The sequence below is a fragment of the Pungitius pungitius genome, chromosome 10 (assembly GCF_949316345.1).
Source record: "Pungitius pungitius chromosome 10, fPunPun2.1, whole genome shotgun sequence".
Lineage (NCBI taxonomy): Eukaryota > Metazoa > Chordata > Actinopteri > Perciformes > Gasterosteidae > Pungitius > Pungitius pungitius.
Genome location: NC_084909.1, coordinates 18764357 through 18789805, shown reverse-complemented (window position 1 = coordinate 18789805; position 25449 = coordinate 18764357). Strand labels below are relative to the sequence as shown.

The 25449-nt window shown below is 48.0% G+C and overlaps 1 protein-coding gene and 1 long non-coding RNA gene across 2 annotated transcripts; one reads left to right on the top strand and one right to left on the bottom strand.

The window, feature by feature from the left end:
* Positions 1-3242: 3242 nt before the first annotated feature.
* Positions 3243-3638, bottom strand: LOC134132846 (uncharacterized). The gene is made up of 2 exons (XR_009957039.1): positions 3461-3638; positions 3243-3375 (listed from the first exon to the last, which is right to left on the bottom strand). It is a non-coding gene; the product is annotated as an uncharacterized LOC134132846 (long non-coding RNA).
* A 2205-nt stretch (positions 3639-5843) lies between these two features.
* Positions 5844-17223, top strand: ankrd50l (ankyrin repeat domain 50-like). The gene is made up of 3 exons (XM_037489236.2): positions 5844-6289; positions 12202-12419; positions 12680-17223. The coding sequence occupies exons 1-3, from the start codon at positions 5871-5873 to the stop codon at positions 16234-16236; spliced, it is 4194 nt and encodes a 1397-aa protein (XP_037345133.2). The 5' UTR covers positions 5844-5870; the 3' UTR covers positions 16237-17223.
* Positions 17224-25449: the final 8226 nt, after the last annotated feature.

Genomic DNA, 25449 nt, shown 5'->3' with positions numbered 1-25449 from the left:
AGTCCTTCTTTTGGGAGAAGACCAGGGTTTGTGTGAGCTTGTCAGAATGTGGAGTGTTGGCCAACGGGGTGAAGAGGTCACTTCTCGTTTTACTGTGAGGTCAGCCATGGCCGTAGGACACTTCAAAGTCCCCCATTCAAGGCAAGGTTTGGCAGGTTGGGACATAGAGAAAAAGAAAAAAAACACAATTCCTTGGAGTCAGCTGGACATTCTGCTGCAATTGTTGGAAGAACAATTCAGGAAGAACTCAGAGGAAAAGCCACAAAAGAACAAATTGGTCCGTTTGGCAGGAAAAGGCGAATTCAAACGTTGAACCTGCCCTTCATGACTCTTTAATGATACAAGTCAGTTTAACTGGTAAACTACTCTTTGGTCTTCTAGCAGCTGGCCTTCATGTGTGTGAAAGCTTGCTGTCACCAATGGCAACGGACATATTGAGCCACGAATGAGGGAATATAAATTCAATAAAATGTAAGATCTGAAAGTCACAGTCCTTTATCCAAACTACAGTATATACAAAAGCCATTCAGGCCTCTTTGAGCATAGTTACATTTTTGAACAACTAAAGCTGCTCACTGAGTTTAACATTCAATTTCATAACCAACTGTTGTAGCTATAAGCATTTATTTTTTTCCATTTTACTGTATTTCTCCATTTTGACTTAACAACGTCCTCCTACTTTTGATTTAGTCCATTATCATGTAAGGTTTCAAGACAAGTGTGAGAGAGACAGCAGGGGGACATCTGTGGAAGGATCGTTTCACTTGGGTTCTTCCTCCCTAGAACATCCAGAGAGAGAGAGAGAGAGAGAGAGAGAGAGAGAGAGACGCCCTGCCTCTCCACGGGAGAAGGACGCCTCTCCTCTGCAGCACTCGGCTCCTCTGCATGGCTCCACCTTCCACCTGATGGCGCGGAGGGTCGCGCGCCTCGCGAGGTAGGTGTGCGCGTCCGCGTCCGTGGGTTCCAACGAGCGGACAACGGTGGACCCTCCGCTCTGCTTTGTGCGTGTTTGGCGTGTCCACAGCGGCGTCGACAACTTGCGCGTGATTAACGGGTCGGTTAGACACACGCACGCACGCACGCACGGGCGCGCGCGCGCAGCAGTGCGGTCGATTTGTTTGTGACGTCACAGCTGGAGGAAGCACACACCTGTTGAGCCCGAGAAGAGCGCGATCACAGGGAACGAATGCTCCGTGGAAACCAGCGAGTCCGGGGGGGGGGGGGTAACAATGTGAGACAGGAAACGAACGGTGTTAAACTCCTCGTACATACACGTCTTAACTCGGAACCGTGTCTTTCATTACGGGAACCCACTGACTGACGGGAAATATAATACGTCATTTAATACGTTTTCTTTCGTGTATTTAATCTCTCGAGTATTAGAAGCGTTGTGCTCTTGTCGCCCAATGAGCCGGAGGACCGTTCCCTGACTGCAGGGCCCGTCACGTGATGCCATCGGGTCCACAGACTTTTCCCATTGACTTTAGTTACAAGGTAAATTAACTTTCTAGTGCTAACCGTTGAATAGGCCCAGTTAAAATAATTTAAAATGCACTAGTGCTAAATCAAGAGTTGTTTTTCCTTGCTCGGTTCATGTGACCTGGACCCGCGGCTGGGATGCAGGGTCAGCGCGTGGTCGGGTCCACTGCAGCGAGCTCGCTCTTTGGTCGACATCTCTTGGAGAAGAATGAGGCATAGTTTGAATTTCATTGAAATTCCTTTGGAGAGGGTAGACTCCAGGGTGACTTCAATCACCTCCGGACGCATTAGGGCGCATGCGTCAAACTGGCGGGCCGCGGGCCCGGTCCGGAGAGTGGGCGTCCCCCACGTTTGACTTTGCCACTGTGAGAGGAACGGAATGGATCGTACGCATTTCATAGTTTTAGAGGCACGTAGGTGGTGTGGCCGTTTCTTAATTGAAAACAGTTTATCCATCCTCCTTGGTACTACTTGTACATTGTCTTCACTGGTTGCCTAGCAACTGTGGCAATCCACGGGTGTGGGCAAAAAGAATCTGCTGGGAGTCACGAGTGGTTGCACAAAAAAGGTTTGATTTATTTCTAAACGTCCAAACAAAAAGAAAAAAAAGCCAAAGTAAGTTCTTCCTCTTTGGAGGGTTTGGGTCCCTCGGTCCCGCTCGACGGTCCAGCACTTGGTCTCCTCACTGCAGGGAAAACAGAAGAAAAGTCCTTAGGGGTTAACGCATATGTGTTAGCGCAGGCCTCGGCCTGACGTCACCTCCTACTCACGTCTAGTTCTCCCTGGCTGTTGGAACGGTTGGTCCTTTATAGTGGGGCCCACCTTCATCAGCCTCATGAGCCGCAGCTGTGCCGCTCGTTGTCTCCCGGGGGGGGGCGGGGCGTATCCCCTTTTAGTCACCTGACCTTGGTGCTGATTGGTGCTCCTAGGGACCTGCACCCGTGGGTTGCCACAACTCCCCCACCCCAGCAGAAAGCCGGGACCCCGCCGTCCCGCCCACATACAAACGTCCCGCCGGGACAGTGCATCCGCGTTAGCATGTTCCTTCCCTGGTCGGTGCTCCACCGTGAATTTATAGTCCTGGAGGGTCAGGAACCAGCGGGTGACCCTGGCGTTGGAGTCCTTTGCCTGCGCCATCCATTTCAGGGGGGCATGGTCGGTCACCAGGGTGAAACTCCGCCCCAGGAGGTAGTAGCGAAGCTTGTCCAGTGCCCATTTTATGGCGAGCGCCTCCTTCTCCACAGTAGAGTAAGCGCGTTCGTTTGGCAGAAACTTTCGGCTGATATACATCACCGGGTGCTCCTCTCCGTCTCGTACCTGAGATAGTACTGCGCCCAGTCCCACTTCCGACGCATCTGTGTGGACTAGGAATGGGAGATAGAAGGCAGGCGTTACTAGCACCGGTTTGGTGCACAAAGCCTGTCGTAGGCACTCAAAGGCCCCGTTAGCTTCGGTGTTCCATTTGACCTTGTCCGGCCCCCGTTTTCTCGTCAGGTCATGCAAGGGGGCTGCCATAGTTGCGTAGCGGGGAATGAACCTCTGGTAATACCCCACCAAACCTAGGAATGTCCCCTGAAGGGCTGCCATGCTCTGCACCTGCTGCGCCTGGGCTTGGAGAAGCCTGGCCATCGCGGCCTCCATTGCTTCTCCCATAGTCTCCTGCTTTCGGGGTTACGGCGGTGGAACTAAAGAATTGCCCGCATTCTCCACCATATGTGGCAATCCACGGGTGTGGGCAAAAAGAATCTGCTGGGAGTCACGAGTGGTTGCACAAAAAAGGTTTGATTTATTTCTAAACGTCCAAACAAAAAGAAAAAAAAGCCAAAGTAAGTTCTTCCTCTTTGGAGGGTTTGGGTCCCTCGGTCCCGCTCGACGGTCCAGCACTTGGTCTCCTCACTGCAGGGAAAACAGAAGAAAAGTCCTTAGGGGTTAACGCATATGTGTTAGCGCAGGCCTCGGCCTGACGTCACCTCCTACTCACGTCTAGTTCTCCCTGGCTGTTGGAACGGTTGGTCCTTTATAGTGGGGCCCACCTTCATCAGCCTCATGAGCCGCAGCTGTGCCGCTCGTTGTCTCCCGGGGGGGGGCGGGGCGTATCCCCTTTTAGTCACCTGACCTTGGTGCTGATTGGTGCTCCTAGGGACCTGCACCCGTGGGTTGCCACAACTATCCTTCAGGCAAATTTCGATGCGGTTAAGTAACCAGGTTACAGTCGTGTTTCTTTATTAAGCTTTTCTCACAAATGTCATGTGAAGAAGAAGAAGCCAGGGTCTGCGTAAATAGTGGGAGGGCGTAAACCATCTCACTGTGTCCTGGAGAAGGCCTTTATCTTGGCCATAGAATAGAGGTTTCTTATTGGCTATTTAATGTGTGAATGGGCCCAAAACAGACCTGGGTCCGAAGGGTGAAGGCAGTGCCACATCAGCACGGTGCAGAATGGGGGGGGGGGGGGGGGGAAGGATAATTAAAGAACTTGAATTAATTCCTTCTGACCTCAATGGGAACACAAAGGAGCATTTTGAAGTCTTGGTTCCAGTGTTAAAATTCTGAAATATCTGTGGCTTTTAACAAGTCGACAGTGATAATAAACACGGTGAAATATGCATCCAACCAGGGTGGGGGGCCTGTTTGAGCCGTATGAATACAATGGAGGTGATGTTGGTTTTACGCACTGGGAAGCGCTTTAGAGACGCTGATCCAGCCTTTGGCTTCACGAGCTCCACGAGCTCTGCAAACACCACGAGTAACGCCAAGAGCGTAGACAACTCGGCGGCAAGTCCTAAACCGCTCGTCTCTTCAATGTCCAAGTGGCTGCCAGTATGTCGGCATCCGCCGGCTTGACGTGTGTCGCCGGCATATTTGAGGTTTTCACAGAAGTCTTTCCCATTCCTGGCATCCTCAAAGGTTTATTTTATCAGAGGACCAGCCATCTCGTTCGGCTTTTTTTTTTCCTTCACTTCAACAAAAAGCAGCGTGCTCTTGAAAATATTTAGAATTCTGCGTGTGTAGTTGACAGACATTACCTAAAAATGGGGCATGCTGGAAAACGCTCACAGCTAATTAAACAGTGGCGAGGAAGGTGTGACAGCATATAAAATTAGAAAATGACGTAATCACATGACTATTTGATTTCTCTAACATCAGGATTGATTTTGGAAGGAACTTTTTGAAAGAGATTTCTATTGAAATCTGTTTACCTTGCATTCTTTTTCTTTTAATACAAAATGATGTAGTGGTATTAATGTGGCTTAGTGAGCTTTATAGGATTATAACAAAAGCTTTAAATTGACTTGACCTAATTAGAGCGGCAACAAGCCATATTTAAAAAATGTAGCAGATTTATTCACCTACAAGTAAATCAGAATGAAATCAAATGAATGTCAAGAACACTGGTGGGATGACAATATGGAAGATTAAAACGTGATTCTCACGAAACGAAACATGAATACTTTGCTCTAAGTGATGGTATTCCTGACCACAAACCCTGACTCCTGAAGTTAGCCAAGAACCAGACCCCCTCAATTATGCCAAGTCCCAAATGGCCATTTGTGGAACTTCAGTTTTTGGCAATTCCATTTTTCAGCGGCTGCCGCTTGGTTCCTGCCCTGTAGCTGAACCTTGACCTCAGGTAACCCCTCCCACCATGGCCACATGACTTCTCTCTCTCTCTCTCCCTCTCTCTCCTGTGCATGTCCTGACATACCAAGAACCACCGGGGGAGGGAGGAGACAAGCGAACCTCAAACAGGAAAAACCGGAGAGCACGAGAGACAGACTCGCAGAGGGAGGCGTGAGTGAGTGCAGCTCACAGGGCTGACGGCACGAGGAAGGAGAAGAGAATTTCATGCCAGTTTTGCATTTTAGGATCGATGCTCAAATTCTTGAGAGAAGCGAGATAGAAACAGGCAGCAGGAAAGGCTGTAGCTCTCATTAAAAGATGGAGGCGGACTCCATCATCTCAGGAGGGGTGAGACGCGGAGTCACTTCCTCTTTGGAATCTCACTCCTTTTTCCCCCTCTTTCTGATTGAACAGCTCCACGAAATCCAGGAGAGCAACGGCGAACGCTGACGGCCACGGATCCACCCGGCAGATCCAAATTAAGACGCTGAAGAGGCGAGCCATTAGCTGACTCAACCTTTCCCGTCTCCTTGTCAGAATTACGCCTTGAGGGCCTGCGAAGGGGGGGGAAACCAGTGATAACAATCGCCTGACGCAACACTTTCAGAAACTCTTGGTGTGAGGAAATACCAAGAGCTGTCACCTGCTGCCGCTGCACCTAAAGGTCGGGATTGGGAGGGGGGGTGTGGGGGGGGGGGGTGGCGCCGGAGGAGCATGGGACGCGGCGTGCCGAGTGGTGACTCGTCCCGCGGAATTGAGACGCCTCGGGGCAAATGAGTGGCGGCGGATCTCCCAGCTTGCTCCGGGGCCGGCGCTTCTACTGCCGGGAATGGGCCCTGGACAAGCTGCGGCGCAGCCTGGACAACCGGCCGGCGCCGGGGCAGCCCCCGGGGCTGCTGGTGACCGGGGGCCCCGGCGCCGGGAAGACGGCCCTGTGCACGGAGGTGGTGTGGCCCACCTCGAAGGTCGGGCTGGCGCTCGGGCTGGCGCCGCGCTGCCTGGCCTTCCACTTCTGCCAGCGGGAGGACCAGAGGAGCTCTTCGCCGTGGAGGTTCGTCCTGGGCCTGGTGGAGCAGCTGAGGGCCTCGCCTCTCCTCCATCCTGGGTACAAAGAGATCCTCAACAGCCCATCCGTATCCTCCTGCTTGGAGCCAGTCGCCTGTCAGAGAGACCCCGACGACACCTTCAAGAGGTTTGAATCTTGTTTTTAATTTGATTTGTGTATTTTTTCTTAAAGGGCATTCAAAGTTTTTAATGAAACAGTCACACACAGGAGGTTTGATGTTTATCAGAAAAGGTGCGAGGGGAAAGTTCAAGGTTGCTAAATGAAAGTGAGAGTAACATCTAAGGATGTGTGTGCTGGTTTCAAGAGCCTGATGCACGTGTGCATGTGTCAGTGGTGATAGTCAAATAAAGGCAGGAGCAGCTCAACAGTTTTATTGGGGGAAATAACAAGGTGAAAACCTGCGTCACAAGTTCTTCTTTTTTCTGTTTGGTAAACTGATGGTTTTAACATCCAGTTCTTTTGACCCAAAACATCAGATATCTGGAGACTCCATAACCCTGATCACGGGAAGGCGTAATGTGTTCTGTTGTCGAGCTATGATTTCAGACCAGAACGTTCTTGAAGCTCTACAACATGGATACTGTGAACGTGACCCATTGCCTGGCATAACTATAATACACAAAGTCATTTTGTAAAAAGGTTACATACAATTGACCTTTTGCCCCCCCCCCCCCCCCCCTGCTGCTACTCCTTTGACGGGTCAGAACCACCATGCTGCCCAACTTCCCTCTCCGAAGAACCGCTCTTTACAGCATGTGTTTGAAGGACGGCTCCAATGCGTCAAACTGCTGCAGCACGATTAAAGAGGCCAAATGATGCCACACGTCGACGTGCGGGTGATTGTGCGTTGATGCGGGTGATTGTGGGGGGGAGTGGGGAGCACGGCCGCCCTCCAATCACTGCTCCCGTAGCTCGAAACCACCGTGTGTGAGAATGTTCGTCACCGATGGGCCCGTGGAAGGCTGTACGGTAGTGGTCACACACACACACACACTGTCATCAGTGTTATTATATGAAACACACACTGTCATCAGTGTGTGTGACATGAGGTGGGTGCACGATGACATGAAGCGCTAAAGCGCTTTGAGTGGTCGGGGTCAACTAGAGAAGCGCTACACAAGTACAGTGCATTTACCATTTTGATGGACGGACAGCCCCCCCCCCGGGACATGTCTGTATCTGTGTCCAAAGTGTCAGACAGAAAACTGTGAAATTAAGTCGGACTCTGTTAGTCATTCAAAAGCGAAAGTGTGCATAGTAGCTATCTTGGCATAGAAGTGATAGCTTCTAGCTGATGATGGGATATCTCCCCATGTCGTCTTTGCAAAGAAGCGTAACATTTTAGAAAAGTCCTTCCCCCTCCCGGATTTTCTGGGTATCACTCTTGCAACATGCAGCCCCGACTAGCCCACCAAAACCATCCTTAAAAATGAAATGGATCTGAAATGACTGCAGCTGGAGAGGCCTCGGCCCTTTGGCCCTGCTGGCCGATGCTACGCTGTGATTGGCCGGCCTACTAGCGTCAAATTGCAAAGACCTAGCAAAGTGTCAATTCTGGTATGTTTACAATTCCAGTGCAACTTGTGAAGACTATTTTTTGAAATATCAGCACTTTAGCGATGTTGGCGTGACTGTAACGCAACGAGCTGATACGAATACAAACCGATGCGTTCGCTCCAAAACGGAAAAAAAGGAATTGGGCCTCAAGCGCGGGGGGGGGGGGGGGGGGGCAGAGCGACCGAACATAGGTGTTTTCTACAGGTGTCTTAATAGCGCGTAGATGCAAAAGCCATCACAAGAGAGGCCTCCACAGTCCCAGGAAACTTGGCGGCAGCAGCTATTCTTCTTCTATTTATTTCTCCTCTCATAATGCGGCCCATTCACAGCGCTCACAATGGGGCTCCACTGTGAATGGGTGCTACGGCGTTATTTACGACACAACTTCCCTTTTCAGCGAAGAAAGGGGGGGGGGGGGGGGGGGGGGGGAATGGAACAAAGGGCGCAAAAAATGCCTCTAGTGCCCCAGTGACCGTCTCAGCGGCAGTCTGCGAGGTCACCCTCCCCTCCGGGACCGTGTTTACTCTGCAATGAGCCCGTGTTTGCCTACCTCTGGTGTGAAGGACCGGGCCGGATTCCTCGCTGCCCTCAAAGCTGGCTCGCAGCCAGACGCTGTTTGTGTGCGGGGGGGGGGGGGGCGCCGCGGGCGAAACCGCGCCTCGCGAGAACAGCCGTTGACACACTGTTGAAACGCGGACATGAGGATGCACTTCAAGCCCTGGGCCTTTTTATTTTTTTAATGTGGCGCGGCGCTCTCTGCTTTAAAGCGCTTCGACTGGACTCAAAGCCGTGGCGTTGCTCGACAGTTGGGGGGGGTCGGGTTCACACCTGGTGAACTCGCTCGACGTGGGGGGGAAAAAGGATCTACTGGTTCACACCGTTGTATTACAGACCCAGAGAGAGGAGAGGCGAAAGTTAGAAGGCCACATTGTGAAAGTACAGACGCTAAATGCGTTCAGTATTAAAAGTTAGAAAGCGGATAACACTAGAATGCTGTAGTACATCAATGTGGAGCCAATTCTAGGGACTTTCTATGCTTATGGTGAAGTGAGCAGCCACAGGAAGAGTTTCCTGATGCTCAGCGTGTACATCTACAGAGTCTGAACCAGTAGGAAAGCGGGGCTTCAATTCAATTCTGCAACAGCCAAAATGTTTCTTCTTTTTGCCGGATAAAAACACGTGGTTCATGAAGAAATGTGTTTAAATGCACTTGGTTGCATTCTGCCACATGACCAGACACATCATGTGAACTATGTGGACTGACAGGTGACTCATTCATTCTAAATAGGTCTGGGTTTAGTGTTGCAGCGAGCTCTCTGATTACTATCGGCGCAGACAGACCCTGGACTGCACACGGCATGGAGAATAATGAACAGGTAGCAGAAGGGATTTTGTGTTGTGGTGTCGTTGAGGGAATAGTTGCCGTGCGGTTTCTACCCCTGCTAACTTTTAATGAGGGGCTGCTAAAAGACACAAAGTAGGACACAATGCACTGCTTTTCTGCCTCTAACAACCTCAAGTGAAATCCTCACACACACATATATATATATATATATTTCCCCTTATGGAATGAATAAAGTAACTATCCATCTATTGTTATATGGTTTGTGTGATAGTTTCTGAATTTACTGCTTATTACATTAATCATACGTTATTACCCTTTGCTTTAAAAACCCAAACTGTTATGTTTTAACCAGTGAGCCTTCTTTAACGCACTATTTGTAGTCTGTAGCTGGTTGTTGTGTCCCTAGGCAATATTTAAATCTCTGCAGGAGGCTCCCCTGGTCACATAAAGTTTCATTCTAAAATGTAATATCATCAGGTACTTTGTACTTTTAACTTTGTAGTTGTACATCCAGTCGGATCGTCCTTGAGGGAAAGAATGAGAGAAAAGTAAAGCACAGACACGCGCAGCACTCGCAGAGAACAGGACGGGGAATCTCTCTAACCAGGTTCACCCGACATCCCGACAACCTGCGTGAAACGCTAACCTCCGCCAGCTGAATTAAAGCGGGTCAAAGGTCGCCCACCGTGCCGTGTCCACGGCGGACCGGAGCGGAAAGCCTCGACCAGCGTTAAAGGATCATTAACGTTTCCTCCTCCACAGACCCGAGCGTGCGCCCGCTTAGGGAGCGGCGCTGCAATCGGATGACTAAAGCAAACGCAGGTATGATAGACTTGTTGTAACTCAGATGTAGCCGTCAGCCAAGGGCAAGGCTTCGACCCGCTTCAAGTCGCAGCATATGCCTCATCGTAAAAGTGCAGGCTGCAGTGGTTAAGGTGAGATGACTTCCTCCTCAGACTCTATGCATGTCAATGGGCTCCTAATAATAGAACTGGAATTTTAAGTCGCTTTTAAAGATCTCACTAAAAGACACATCCAAGTGATGTATAAATATATAAACACCTGCCGATCGAACCTCTCCCACCAAAGACATTACTCAAACAAGTCATTCAGAATTTGACAAATACCCACTTTAATTCATCGTATACAGCCAAATCAGGCAAAAAACTGATGATACAAACCTAGTATTTACTGTTTACTAATTAAACATAATTGGGTCTGAAGACTGTAGGTCACACAAAATACACAATTTGATCAATTTGGAAAACTGGCAACTTTTTTTTTGTTGCTATTTCTTTGAGCCTTTTTCTTATTCACGATGAAAATAATCTTGGTTTTATTGCAGGAAACTATTAGCGATTTACCATCTCTGCTGAATCCTAATCCCTGAACTAAAGTGGCCAACAGTACAGGATGCTAGTTGCCATTATCTGAGGACGGGATATGGACATGTTGAATCAGAACGAGTTGATGTAGTAATACATAATTGCCTTATAATAATAAAAGTCTTATCGTTGGGAGCGACGCATTTCTGTGATGTTGGAATTTTAAGCCCCACTCCCTCTGAAATATGTTCATCTCCTGACAGATACTTACTGAGCTCACCATGATTGGTCGATGACCTTAAATAACCCAACTTCACAGGCTCCTGATTGATCCAAACATCAAGATTCTGATACAAGAATGCAAAAAGCACTACATTAGCTTTTGTTGCACACCATAAACAAACAAAATTGCCAGAGACTGTTGATCATAAATAAATCAAAAAAAGTTTTTTTCAGTTTTTTGCATAAATTTGCAGTTTAAAAAAACAACCTGACTGGACCTTCTGGCCTAAAATATAGACATTAACAATAATGACAGCACACACACAACTGTGCACCCTGTGTTTGTTGCAACATGATGGGCGGCGTGACCTTTTCGTACCAGACCTCTGTCACAGGTTAATCACTGTTTGTCACCTGTGAAACCCGACCCCTCTCTGGACGGGTGCAGACCTCAGTGCAGACCTCTGCTCAGCGGGACACCCAAGTAAACCTGACCGTGTGAAAACTGTAGCGTTAAATGGGTTTTCTGACATTTCTACAAAGGCGATTTGCTTAATTTACACTGGTATGTATTTTGTGTAAGACATTTTTCTATAACCTTTTCTATAAAATACATAGGTAGAAAAAAACAATTACCAATCATGTTTTCTTTAGGTCTGTCTTAGGTCTGTCAAAAGTAATAATCTAAAGCATAAATTTGAACTACTAAAACTACTAAAAGTAGTCAGTAATGCAGTAACTACTGTTTTAACCCCCCAGCCCACTTTAAACACAGGTCTGGCAGTGCTTGGCTCTGTTTGGATAGGGTGAACATGGGTTCCTGTAATAGCTGGTATTACCGTACAGTTCCCAAAGCATCATCATCACAGTAGTGGCTCGGGAATGTGCTGCAGACACAGTTATCATCTGGAAGCAACAACTTTGTTCTACAGGGTTCCCTCATAAAACCTTCACTTTCATTATGTGGTGTTCATGCTCCAACAACGCTGTACAGTAATCTTCATCGTTGGAGAATTTGATTCTCACATAAATCAATGGTTTGTCTGAACTAGCTCTAGGACTGAAAGGTTTTTACAGAAGTTGAGTAGAAGTAGGGGAGAGTAGAAATTAAATCTAAGTTCAGGCATGTTCCATTGATGGGTTTTTAAGGGTCTGGAAATTATAGTTACTTCAAAAGGAAAGGTGCAGAGTTCAAGTGTGATAAGATTGTGTGTGTGTTTATAACCTGTGTACACACATTAACTCACGTGCGTGCGGGGAGCGGGACGTTTCAGACCTTCCGTGAACGTGAGTCACCAGCAGACCACAGCAGGGTGCGGACGCTGACTGAATTCTCTCACTCTCTTGCATCAGAACCCAGAGGTTAAAATGTCTTCGGGTCGTCTGCTGCCACCTTTGTCTGAGTGAAATCTCAAGTTATTTACTTTATGCCATTTTTTGGGATAGTTAAATCCCTACTTCATAGTTATGAGGTTATTTAAGTCAATTTCAGTGCCTCTGACTTTAAATGTGAAAGAATCTGTTTTTTTACTCTGCGGACATTTTATCTCTTCCCTTGTGTGTCTTGGACCTTTCTCACATGTCCTTAGAGCAGTGTTGGGACCCCTGTTGGACCTCCCTCCTCCTGGCCAGACTCTGATGCTCTTGGTGGACTCCCTTGACGTCGGGTATGGGGCAGGCGAGGGGAGTGGGAGGAGCTGCTCCATTGCTCATCTTCTGGCCGCAAATCAACACCTGCTGCCCAGCTGGCTGCTCCTGGTCTGCTCCGTCCGCCGCCACAACAAGACTGTGTGCAAGATGTTTTCAGGTATGAAGAAAGATGAACCTGTCCTACTGGACTTTGCACTTTATGGCATTATTATATAAATGATAGGGCCTGACAGAAATATGAATTACCTCATGGATGTGTATGGTGGAGATTGGGCAGCAATGATTGGGCATTTAAAAGCGCTGACTGACACTAATTGAGTCGTCTTAATGACAGTGGATTACATACAGTAAACAATTATTTAAAAAAATGACCATAGAAAATGGTGAGACTTGAAAAAAACTGCGTCTGCGTTTCAGGTTTTCGCCGGATCCCCCTCGATGATCTTCGCAAACCCCCCCCGGTCCGTGACGTGCAGCAGTACATCCTTTCTCGGCTGGATGAAGACGCAACACTTCGCCGCCAGCTCACCCCTGACACGGCCGACATGCTGAATCTGCTGCACATCAAGAGCGGCGGCTGCTTTCTCTTCCTCGAGCGTGTGCTGGATGGTGTGGCAGGTGCACTGGTGGGTCTACGGGAGATCCGCGACATCCCCGGGACTCTGAACGGCCTCTACCTGTGGCTGTGCCAGAGACTGTTCCCCCGGGGGCTCTTTGTCTTTGTCAGGCCTCTCCTCAACGTCCTCTTGGCTGCCGCGAGGCCCCTCACCCCTCAGCAGCTTTTCACGGCGACGTGGACACGTGACACCTCACTCAGCACCCAGGACTTCCAGAGAAATCTCCAAACACTCTCACCTCTCCTGATCGATGGCCCTGGGGGAACCAAACTGCTTTTTCATGCCAGCTTTGCGGAGTGGCTGACGGACGTTAAGTATTGCACGCAGAAGTACCTGTGCAGCAGAACAGAGGGTCATAGTATGCTTGCCATGGCTCTGACTTTGCAGGGACCCCACCTGAACATTGAGGACACTTGCCAGCTAGCCAGATATTTGGTTTCGTCAGGTCACCATAAAGATAACCCCTCATTATTGGCCCTGTGGATGCTATGGGCAGGTGTGCCGGCTTTAACTCCTCCTGGCAGGACTTCCCTCACCACATCCAAAACACGGCCTCCTGTTCTAGTCAGTCAGGAAGTACTTCAGTTGCTAAGGAGTACTGGACTCACCTCTGAAGGCTGTGTTTCAGACGGAGACCTGGGTGTTGGAGTGCATTGTACAAGTGAAGAAGGAAGTAGCGTTAGATATGCACCTGAAACGGACATGTCTGTAAAGAAGCTTCTAGGCTGTGAGGTCTCAGTAAATCAGCCTGGTTCAACCGATGATCATTTCTTACTTTCCAGTGTGGCCCGAGAGGGTTCCGCAAATGTAGCCAAACTTCTCCTGTCACGCGGGTTTGATCCACTGGTCAGTGATCAACAGGGTCAAACACCACTCACTCTGGCTTCCAGGCAGGGGGATGTGAAAGTGTTGTCTGTGCTCTTGGACTGGACCAAGGGCCAGGGGCCGGAAACTGCCGTGCGGATGATGGAGCATGTCGACAACGAAGGCTGGACAGCGCTGCGCTCTGCGGCTTGGGGAGGACACAGCGAGGCTGTCCGTCTTCTACTGGATGCAGGAGCAGATGTGGACGGATGTGACGCTGAGGGTCGGACTGCTCTCAGAGCCGCTGCTTGGGGAGGTCATGAGGAAATTGTGCTGACCCTGCTGAACTACGGGGCACAGGTCAACAAAGCTGACAGCATGGGCCGCACGCCGATTATTGCTGCTGCGTATATGGGACATTGTGAAGCGGTGGAGATATTACTGGACCACAAAGCAGCAGTTAACTTAGCTGATGGAGATGGGCGCACTGCCTTGTCAGTCTCTGCCCTCTGCGTTCCAACAGCAGCTGGGGTCAAAGGTTATGGTGAAGTAGCAAGTCTGTTACTGGAGCGGGGAGCAGATCCAGGACACAGAGACCATGATGGAATGACACCATTGCTTCTGGCAGCCTATGAGGGCCATGACGACATAGTCGAGCTTCTGTTAGATGCTGGTGCCGATGTAGATGAGACTGCTGGCCCTAAAGGCAACGTCCCTGCAGCAGCGGCTGTTACTCCCCTTCTCGCAGCTGCAGCAATGGGCAACATGAAGACTGTGTCCCGGCTGCTTTTCTGGGGAGCGGCTGTGGACGCCATAGATTGTGAAGGCAGAACGGCCCTCTGCTTGGCAGCAGCAAGGGGCAGCGTTGAAGTTGTCCGAGCCCTGCTGGACCGAGGTCTGGACGAGAACCACAAGGACGACCTTGGTTGGACTCCACTGCACGCTGCGGCTTGTGAAGGCCATCGAGGTGTGTGCGCTGCTTTGACAGAGCAAGGCAGCATGGCACGTGTCGGCGAGATGGACATTGAAGGACGCACCCCTCTCATACTGGCCGCCCAGGAAGGTCACTGGAGTACCGTCAGGTTGTTGTTGGACAGACGTTCTCCCATTGATTACAGGGCGTACGATGGACATTCTGCCTTGAGTGCCGCCCTCCTGGAGGGCCATGCTGAGGTGGCCGAACTGCTTATGAGGCGAGGGGCTGATACAGATGTCCGGGACGCAGAAGGAAGGCCTCTGCTCTACCTTCTGGTGTTGGAGGATCACCTCGAAATGGCCAATCTTATCATAGAGAAAGGAGGAGTGCCCCTGGAGTCCAGAGACTCTGAGGGCCGTACAGCACTTCATGTTGCTTCCTGGAAGGGGTGTGTTGAGATGGTGGACCTGCTGCTGAAGAATGGGGCGAACCCCAATGCGCAGGACTCAGAGGGGAGACCACCAATCCATTCAGTGGCTTGGACAGGACATGTTGAAGTAGGACATCGTCTCCTTGAAACCATTGGTGTTGTTATAGATCTGCCATGTCACCAGCGGGCAACAGCTCTCAGCATCTCGGCCCAGGTGGGACACGCAAACATTGTTGCAATGCTTCTGGAAAGAGGTGCAAACCCCAATCACATGGATAAATATGGCCGTACTCCAATAAAAGTGGCTAGGAAACATGGGCATTTGAACATTGTCAGACTCCTGGAGAGCTACGGAGCTAAGCCATACATAGGCCAGTTGCCTAGTTCTAGTGCTGTCTCACCTTCAAAACCCGACAAGATCCTCTCATCTGTAATCTTCCAGAGGAATGGAGGTGAAGGGACAGCTGCAACCTCCTCCTCATCTGTATCTTCTCCAGGCTCCACTGCCGAACAATTCCACTCCATGCAGAGCTCCCAAACCTCATCCACCTGCCACTCGATGGCCACGGTTCAGACAGTTCCGGCTGACAGCCTCAGCTTCATTCAGCAAATCCAACAGCACTCACTTCCCCGCAGTCGAAGTCGTCCCTCCACCTTGCCCCCGCCAGGGAGCTCGGGCATTGGCAGCCTCCATGGAAGCAGTCAGAGGCATCCCAAAGGCAGCCTCCCTTCCACTGTTTGCACAGTCGCTGCCATGGTGCACAACTGCAAACTGCCTCAGAAAGGCCTGCCGCCTGGACTTGAATATCATGACAAAATAAACAAACAAAACTCTAACTTAATTAAAGCCGACAGGACTACTTACAGTGGCGGCAAATGGAACACAGTCATGGCTTCCCTTGGGATAATGCCAGGACAAGACAGCCCTGCGGTAGATGCTAACAGCAGAGAAGGTCCTCCTCTGGGCTACCCATACAGACTACAAAGCCCACTTCAAAGGGAGGCTTTGGATTCTCTACCCCAGAAGGACATTTTGTCACCTGCTTGCTACAGTTTTAGCCCGGCTCCACCTGGTAGTGCCTTGTCGGTCGATGTTATGGTTGGCATGACAACCACAGACCCGCAACTTAATCTGAAACAGGCCATCAAACTACAATTTGAGGGGCCCACCAGTGCAGCCTTATACAAGAGAGAGACACCCCTTTGACTGGATTGACAGCTTTTCTTTGTACATCAACATATCGTGATTTGGTCAGTTATTAAAAATATGTATATATTTGCAAAAGAATTAACAATGTCGCAGTGTGGTTTACAGCTTATGTTGTGGTACCAAAACCAAAAGTTTCTGGTGGGGAAATTTCAATTGCAATGACAAAGTCTTGTGTTTTAGGTGGAGTTTTTAGTGTAAACAATGACTTTCTGGGTTCAGAGAGAGGAAATGATCTCTGACTCTCTCCACCCCCTTCTGAAAATCAGAGGAAGAGCTAACGGAGTGACATCAAAGCTTACATTCCAGCCTTTCCGTCGCTTGTTGAATGTGTTGAGCTGGGCTCTCGGACAAGATCATGTTTGTTCGTATAAAGTCTATGGCATATATATTTTCATTTGGACAGTAGAACTAATAACTAAAGTTGGCTTTAAAATTTAAATAATTTATTTTCTAGTAAATCTCCTTTTTTAAGCAGTAAACAGTTTTAGGATCGTGCCTTGATCTTTTTATCTGATCTTTACTCTATACTGGCCTAGACTGACGACCAAAAACAGTTTGCAGAAACACAAAACTATCGATGCCTGAGACCCAGTGCGGGATTTATGATACAAACCATAAAAGACATCCAAGTGTACTCAACCAACTTGGCGTGTGTGTGTGTGTGTGTGTGTGTGTGTGTGTGTGTGTGTGTGTGTGTGTGTGTGTGTGTGTGTGTGTGTGTGTGTGTGTGTGTGTGTGTGTGTGTGTGTGTGTGTGTGTGTGTGTGTGTGTGTGTGTGTGTGTGTGTGTGTGAGAGAGAGAGAGCGGGCAGGAAGGCGAGTGAAATTTGGACCATAAAAACTGTGGGTGGTTTGTGGGAGTCTTTTTTCATTCCAAACTTGTACATTGTCACAGAACAATTTCTAGTTCTTCATCATTTTTGCATCGGTTGATATTTAATTGCAGTCATTCATTCATTAAAGTGGCGAAGTGCCATAAAACCTATCCACCTCCCCCACGTCTGCTTATTTGTGAACATTTGATGCATTCTACAACTAAATGTCACAAAGATTCTAATGTAGTAGCAACATGCAGAGATACAAGTCTGGCCATCTGGGAGTTGTAGACCAAGAGCATTTTGAAAACCTCAGTTTCAAAGTGTTGGTAAATGTCAGCTTGCACAGACAGGAAGCCACTTTGAAATCACACACAATAGTGAAGAAACATTACAATCTGCATCCAGCAGAGTGTACTGCACTTTATTTTGGTTGCCTATTCGTTCCCATCACCAAGGTGACTGGAAAGAGACACGCAGGGCACTCACGCTATATGTTTGGATGCGTAGGCCAGATGCAGGTTGTGCTGACAGATGTGTTACTGCTGTAATAAGGACAGGCTGGAAAGGCAGGCCGTAGCCCAGTAACCACCCTTTGCTAGAAACATCAGCCTACACAACAAAAGCAAATTTGCTTTTTGGAACAATGACAGGGGTAGCAGAAAAAATTGGTTATTTCTCGACAATATGAGAATCTTAAACTTTTGAGCCTCTTTTGTAAAACTTCACTCTGTAAATAATCCAGTAATTCTGCGTCAGCGCCTCGTGCGTAGGAGTCCAGTCATTTCCATAATTCCTCCTCCACAGCTCAAGTGTTAAGTCAACATCAAGGAATACATTGAGCACAAGATCATGATGTCCTTGTATGAATTCATTCATCTATAATTAAAAGCAGGCTCCTAACAGACTGAGAGTATGAGCAGTATTTGTTTTAAATAAATCATGCGAGTGATGATTGTATATTTCTTGAAAATGTATGAACAGATACGACAAACATATTTTTTGGGGATCCTGTACAAAAAGCAAGATTTTCATGAAGCATCCAGACTATTGAGTGTAAATAATATACTTAGCTTATGGGAGGGGGTCACAGAGGCTTAATGGTGAGCTGGGAGAAAAGAGGTTAGCTGACTGAGGAGGAACAGGATGTCTGGATGACAGGTCCACCAGCTGGCTGTAGGAAACAAGAAGGCTGGCTGACTGGAGAACAATGGACCAACAGGAAAGTTCCTCAGCTCGGAAACAGGTGAACCTGATGACTGCGGAAGAAGAGGCCGAATCCCCCCCCCCCCCTAAACCCTGAACCCTCAGGGACTTAAATGATGTCACCTGGTAAAGTGTGAGGGTATGTGACAGCTTTAAATGGTTAAATATAAATGGAAAAGCCCTTTTTGGCCACATGTCAAAAAATATGATTTACAATTGAGGGGTTTTATTGCACACTTTTCACTCTCCTTTCATTTGAAAGTCTTTTCCTGATAAGGTGAGGTCCTTTTAAATGTTTTACTGTTTTTTTTTCTAATTGCTTTATTGAAAAAAATGTTTTTTGATGAATAAATCAGTAAATATTGTCTGATTTCATTTGGGTTTTTCATCTTAAATCCTAGATGTTTTACATGTATACATTTTAATAAATAAAAATATTAATCTAATTAATTAGAGGCTTTGTAATTAATTAATCGAAATTAATCGCATTTTAATTGCATAAATATTTGACCTGAGAACAGTGAGAAGTAATTTTTTTCACATGGATTTTTATTTTTGTTCAACCAATTCCAGCAGACAAGTGTAGAAATAGCATATTTAAAATATAGTACTTTCAGAAATTCAGGTAGCCTATAGGTAAGTAGACCTTCTGTAAACTATGTTTTTTTAAGTAGACCAATACTTTTCAAGTACATTCAGAACAAGTCATGAACGCTAGTTGGTGCTCCAGTATAATCGGTCCTCCGAAACTCATCCAGTGAGAAACGTTCCGCGGTGCAAACAATAAGTGTAAAAATGCGTAGAAAATGTTATCCCGTCTTTATCGTCCCATTGCAATGACTGAAGTTATTCCCTAGGGCAAAGTAAGCATTTAGTGCCAACTTGGAACCAAAGCGAACCCAAAAAAATATCAAACCACATCCAACTAACATGTTCTATTATTGTATAAAATTTATCGGAGCCTTAGATAAATAGGACGTTGATCTCTCTTCATTTGACAACAAAGAAAAGAACTTTGTCTCAGCTTTTGAGAATTGTTATACTTTCAGATCAGTTGTAATCTGTAAGGTAATGAGTAACAGCTGCCAAAAACATGGAGTAAAAAGTGCAAAATATCCTCTAAACGGTAGCGGATTAAAGTATCCCCAAAATAAAATATTATTATTTTATTATATTGCTTCACTGCTGATGATTCAGCTCACCCTGTACTTACTGGCATCGATGCATCCACATGTTAAATACAGAATCCTTTAAAGGTTGGTGGATGTATTACAGTCACTGCTGGTGAAAGAAGGGAGTGGGAGGACTGGAAAAGGCCTCTGAGATCTGCTGCTTCTCAGTGCAGAGCAGAGACAGCGTGAACAATTGTCCATTAAAATATCCCAACCACTCACAACCATTTACTCATGAATAACAGAATGCCCCACATGAAAAACCATACTGCATTGGAATTGGATTTTGTAGAATTTATTGAATCCATACACTGAATACTTTGATTTTTCACTGCTTTGCCTCCGCCAGTTAGCAGCTGGGAGAAAACGTACAGAATATTATGAAAGACGGCACAGCACAGACATTATTCACACTTTCATTTAACTCTAATCTAAACAACGTTTTTTGAGAGACATTTGCATACCGCTTAGACCCTGAATCATTGAGAGCAGCAAAAATAACCTAAACCACAAACATCTCTTCACGCTCTCTAGTCCTGGCTCCCTTTGTACTGGTAGATCTTAACGCAATGGTGCATGCTGTCGGACACAGCTAGCTGGCCCTTAGGTAGCAAGGCCAGTCCACGTGGACTACTCAAGCCTTGGGTCACTACCAGCCACCCCACTCCCTGTGCTGGGTATAAGAGGACTCTGTGCTGCTCCGCCCAGTCTGCCACCAGCACGTTACCATCTGCATCTATAGCGACGCCCCACGGACAGGCAAGGACTGGTCCCATACCCGCGCATATGCCTAAAACTCTCACCGTGTTCCAGCCTGGCTCCAGCACTTTAATGCAAGGCACACGGCCCGTTTCATTGCCCCTTTCGGACACGGCTACCATGCCTGAGCTTGTGCAAGCTGCCACCAAGTAAGGCCGGTGAAATCCAGTCACCACAGTGCGCTCGAGACGGGAGCCCGTTTTAGGGTCAAGCTTTAATGCAATGAGGCTACCTTTCCGGATATCAGCTACCAAGAACTCATCCAGTCTGGTCACGGCCACGCCCCTGGGAGCCTCAAGATCATCTTTTCCGGAGCCCAACCCCGACCCACCAAAGTTCTGGAGTAGGCGACCATGCCGGCTGAAGACAAGTAGGGCCCGCTCTGCTGCACAGCTAAGTGCAATCAAACCCTTAGCATTGACCGCAACGTCAAAGTAGTTCCGACATCTTCTTGCTGAGCCGTCACACGTTGGGGAGGTCACTTGCTGGAGGACGTTGCCCCGTAAGTCAGTCACCTGTTTCAAAGTTATAATCAGATTTCATTCACTATAGTAGACACTGTGTGTTGTGTATGTGTCTGAAAGACACTTACCTGAACACGTGCATTTCCACAGTCTACTACATAGAGTAGACCCTGTGGTGTGGCATGGATACCACTTGGCAGCGTTAGGTCGGCTCTGCCCGAACCCTGCTTCCCAAACTGCCTGATCAGATGGACTCCTCTGGGGTTGAATCCTGTCAAGGATGAGTCTCCCTCCTCCTCCTCCAACTCCACCAGGGTTGGCTCTCCTACATCTCCTCTTCCTCTCTTGAGCTCTTGGGAGAATCGATCAATGACAGAGGTGGATAAAGACCTAGCCATCAGGGGTGGATTTGAACCAGTCACTGTCGTTTTTGTCTGAGGCTGGTGCAGAAGATGTCTTTGACGTGTAGGGTGGGTCCGGGTCTGACCCACGTCAGAGACCCTCGCTCCCTTACAGAGACTTGGGGACGTTGAGCCCATGGTGTTGAAGTGGTTACACGTCACGGCCCACTCTCCGAGGTGCTCATCGGTCCCGTCGCTGATCATCGGGCGAGTCTTGTGTGTCAAGTCCACTGCAGACTTTGATAGACGGCAATTATAGTTCAAAGAGCTTCTGTTGGTGCTGTAATCGTGAGGTGGGCTGACAATGAATGTGTAGCTGGAGTCAAGGCTGTCTGTTGGGGACTGTGCTCGGCCATTGTCGCCATGGGGTTCGAGAGAGTGTTCATCAGACGACTGGCTGACTCGAGAGTCGGGTCGGCCCACTGAAGTGAGGTCCAGGCAGCTTTGACTGGTCAGAGGCTCTCTTGGAGTCATCTTGGGAGATCTTAAGTCACTGTTGCTGTACTTCAAATGTTTAATATTGGTCTCCTGACTCACTTTTCCTCTACTATGAACCTGGCTGTCCAAACTCAACCAGTGACTCAGCTTAGCATTCTCCACTCTTCGTTCAGGCGAGGGGGACGGCTTTCTACCAGAGACCACAGTTAGCGTCTTCCTCTGACTCGTGTGAGAGTAGTGTTTCCCATTACCATTTATCTTGTACACCTGCTCCAAGTCTTCAGCGTCCATGTTTTGAAGTATCTTAGGGACACTTAAATATACGTCCTCGCCTTGTTGCTGAAAAGACGCTGACTCCATCTCGTCATCATGGGACGACTCCCAGTCCGACTGCTCACACTTGGGAACCCAGGGGCGTGTATTTGTTGGGGAGGGGTTTTGTTCCCCCTCCGATTCCAAATCGCTCCGAGTAGAAAGACTGATTTTCCTGACAACCCTGCCTGTTGGTGAGGTTAACCGCTGCCCTAGGGGGCTTTTTTCTCTTCTAGCACCTCGAGGGTTTGTGTCTTCGTAGTGCATCTCCGGTGAATGGAGCGCACACAGCTGCCCCTGTGGCCCGCAACCTCCGGCCTGGAGACAAAGGCTTTGTTCTTGCACTCGGATATCTCCGAAGTGGACAGCATTAGGTTGGGAGCTGGGTTTGAAATTCACTTTTTTTAGGGAAACGGACACTTCCCAGGGCTGTAGGAACTCTGCAACGTCTTTCAGCAGCTGTTTTTGCCTGCCATCCTCTAGACACGCCTGTCGACCCACCTCCTGAATGCGCTGCTGAAGTTGAGCCAGTTTACAGAGCCTTTGGTCCAACAGTGACTGGCTCACCCGGGCTGCTGCCGTGTTCTCCCTCTGGACCTGTTCCAGATGCTGCTGACTGTCCCGGTGGTCTTGCTCCACCCGTTCCAGCAAGCGCCGCTCTTCCCTGCGGGCTCCCAGGATGGCCCGCTCCACGCCGCGCTTCACAGTGTCCATCTCGGTTGCATGAAGGTCCTGTAGGCGACGCAGCTCAGCGTCCGCCTGTGCGAGGTCCCGCCGGGCCTGAGCCGCCCAGCCTGGAGGGGACTGAGACGGGAGGGCGAGGGGAGGACCGTCTGACGGATGATCAGGACTGGGGCAGTGGGTCGGGATAGGGGAGGAGGAATCGCTACCCGAAGGAGTTCCCACAAACATCGTGCTGGATTAATGGATGACTCTTCTTTTCCAGAGTTCAGTTTGACTTTCTGCAGAAAGAGAAATAAATGGAAAGGAACAAACATACATTAACAACAAAATCATTGTTATAACAAACACCTCAACAACAGTATGGTAGGTGGTTCACAACATGAAGATTGATGTTAGTAAGTTAGAAGTAAACATAAATTGATACAGGTGCCACACATTCTGTTCCAACAAGCAAATGCATTCCTCTAAAACTGTAGGACTTCAACATGAAGCAATGCAAATTACTCCATAAATTAAGTAGGCAGAAAGCCTGCAGAACTGTGAAAAGGTCATTCCATTTTCAACTAATTTTATTACCAGCTTACCCAGTAAAGCTGTGTGGTTACCTGAAGTCTTCTTTCAGACAAGTTAAGACAGTATCTAAAAATGTCCATTTGCTTCCATGGATTTCTTCTAAATAAGCTACCGGTTAGCGTTAGATGATCCCACATGCGCACCGGTCAGATCTTTCATCAGAGCCCTTTGTTTGCTGCCGAGTGAACCGATGCTCATGAAAAGGTGATGAAGCCAAGATGGGGGGCCGTGAGAGAGACGAGTCTGTGGGCAGAGGGTGCGAGCACGGAGAGGAAGAGGAAAGTTTCTTTTTCCACAGAGAAATGTATTAGCATTTGAAATGAAGGCAGACAGCCGGAGGCATCCACAGTGAGGGCGAGAGTGGGAGGTAGAGAGACAGTGTCAACACAACAATACTTCTCAACTCCCCAGCTCTGCAAACGCAACCCTGCTTTGATATTTTATTCATGAAACAAAGCGATGCGGACAAACGGCAGCGGAGGAGCTCTGTCCTCGGTGGGATGTGCACCGCGATGGAGCCGTCCTGTAAGTTACTGGGAGCCCGTTGGGAGCTTTGTGGCCCTCAGGCTACGTTAGTTATGGTTCATTAGGCGCCATGGTTGTGGGTTTTACTCGAGCACAACGTGTGGTTTGAACACAAGAACAAGTTGCCATTAGTGAGAACCAAACATATTGTCATTAGTAAACTTCAAAAGAAGATAAAGAACTGTCACTTGTGGAGGCGGTGAGTTCTATTGTTATTATGTAAAGAAATATAATTAGTATGGCACACTGTGAATTCTTTATTCTGCAGACAAGAAGCACGTAACGCTACTTAAGTTATAATAAAGTGCACAACTTTGGAAATAAATCAACATCTGTCAAAAACTGTCATATACTATATAATGAAATACAGGAAGATACAGAAGTACTCTGTGGTTAATTTCCTCACATTCACTGGTTATACAGTGAATGTGTTTCATGATTGTCGATGGGGTTGCAAACAGAAGAACTCCAGCTATACGAGTTGAGACCCCTTTGGGTTTTGGCTGTTTCACACATTCACTCTGAACTACTTTTCATCCAAATAGTTCATATTTTGTACTATTCAGTAGGTCGGAGTTAAAGTCAAAGCTGAATTCAGTGACTTTGTTTTTTTTCTTCTTCAGGTTATTTTCGCCAAAAAGACACTAGCGAGATGCAACACATTCAACTGGTCCAACTCCTGTAGTCCCTTGAGAAGCAACACATTATAAACTACAGAGCCGATTTCTAACCAGAAACATAAATCATTCATGTTCTCTTGAGATCTTGGTGCCTTATTTCCTTGCTACAGTCAACCTTAACCCGGACGGCTAAAATACCCCAAATTTAAGGAAGATAAGGACTTTTGGGGATTTAGGTGTTGCATAGAATAGTTCTAAATCACTTTGTATTGACGGTAAACTAGAGATAAATGAAAGTGAATTCTGAATTTAGCGGCTCCATCTTTGAGCAGCGAAGTCACTGAGCGATAAGTGACCGGTGCTTTTGAGGAGCCGTGCAAGTACCATTTCTTTGTGCCAGGCTTCCACTCACATTACCAAAGTGCATTATAGATGAGGCGGGTCCAGTTGCTCACCTCGTGGGCGCTGCAGAATAAGCGGGTCATGACGGGAAAAACACCGACGCGCAAACTAGAGCCGTTAGTGTAACTAATTACACTGATCTGTGGAAGTACTCAATAGATAATGCACAACTGGTCTAATTAAACAAAAAGAATAATTAAGAAATAATTACTCTACAAACAAGTAGAAAATATATCAAAAATGTTACTCTACAACTAGAAGCATTTAATTCTGCTGTGTAGAATGATTTAAAAACCAGTAAGAAGGAAAGAGAGCGGCCTGGTTGAGTCTTACCTCCGGTCAGCGCTGCCCGGGCTCCATGGTGTGCTCTTCTTGGCCCCTCCCCCCACTGCTACCATCAACCTCTGGCCCGCCCTCGCCGGCTGTTGCTAGGAGACCACCAAGCCGTACCTGGTTCGCTCTGGTGAGCGTTCATCCACAGGCGACATTTCTCGTGGTCTTCAGTGTACTTTAATCCTGCTGCGTGGTGGAGTGTGATTGATTGATAGCAGATGCTCCTATGAGCCTCAATGTTGCTTTACCATTGATGGATTTTTTTTTTTTTTTTGTCGACAAAAAGCCATCAAATGGTGAAAAATGCACCTTGTTGGTTTCCAGACTCCATGGTGACGTGTCCCGATATGTGCAGAACCGACCGCCGGTCGGGCCTCAAGCAGGACCAGCAAGTCTTTATGTAGGAGAGGCTGGAATTAGAAATGATGTGACCTCGGCCTACAAGGTGTCTCACCTGCTATGTTTTTGTACACTTCACGGTCTTCGTGTGACTTTCTCCAGCATTAT

Excerpts from the sequence above, each read along its gene's own strand:
- ankrd50l (XM_037489236.2), top strand. The coding sequence starts at position 5,871 with ATGAGTGGCGGCGGATCTCCCAGCTTGCTCCGGGGCCGGCGCTTCTAC. Across the intron at positions 6,290-12,201 it reads CCCGACGACACCTTCAAGAG|AGCAGTGTTGGGACCCCTGT; the intron begins GTTTGAATCTTG and ends ACATGTCCTTAG. Across the intron at positions 12,420-12,679 it reads TGTGTGCAAGATGTTTTCAG|GTTTTCGCCGGATCCCCCTC; the intron begins GTATGAAGAAAG and ends TCTGCGTTTCAG.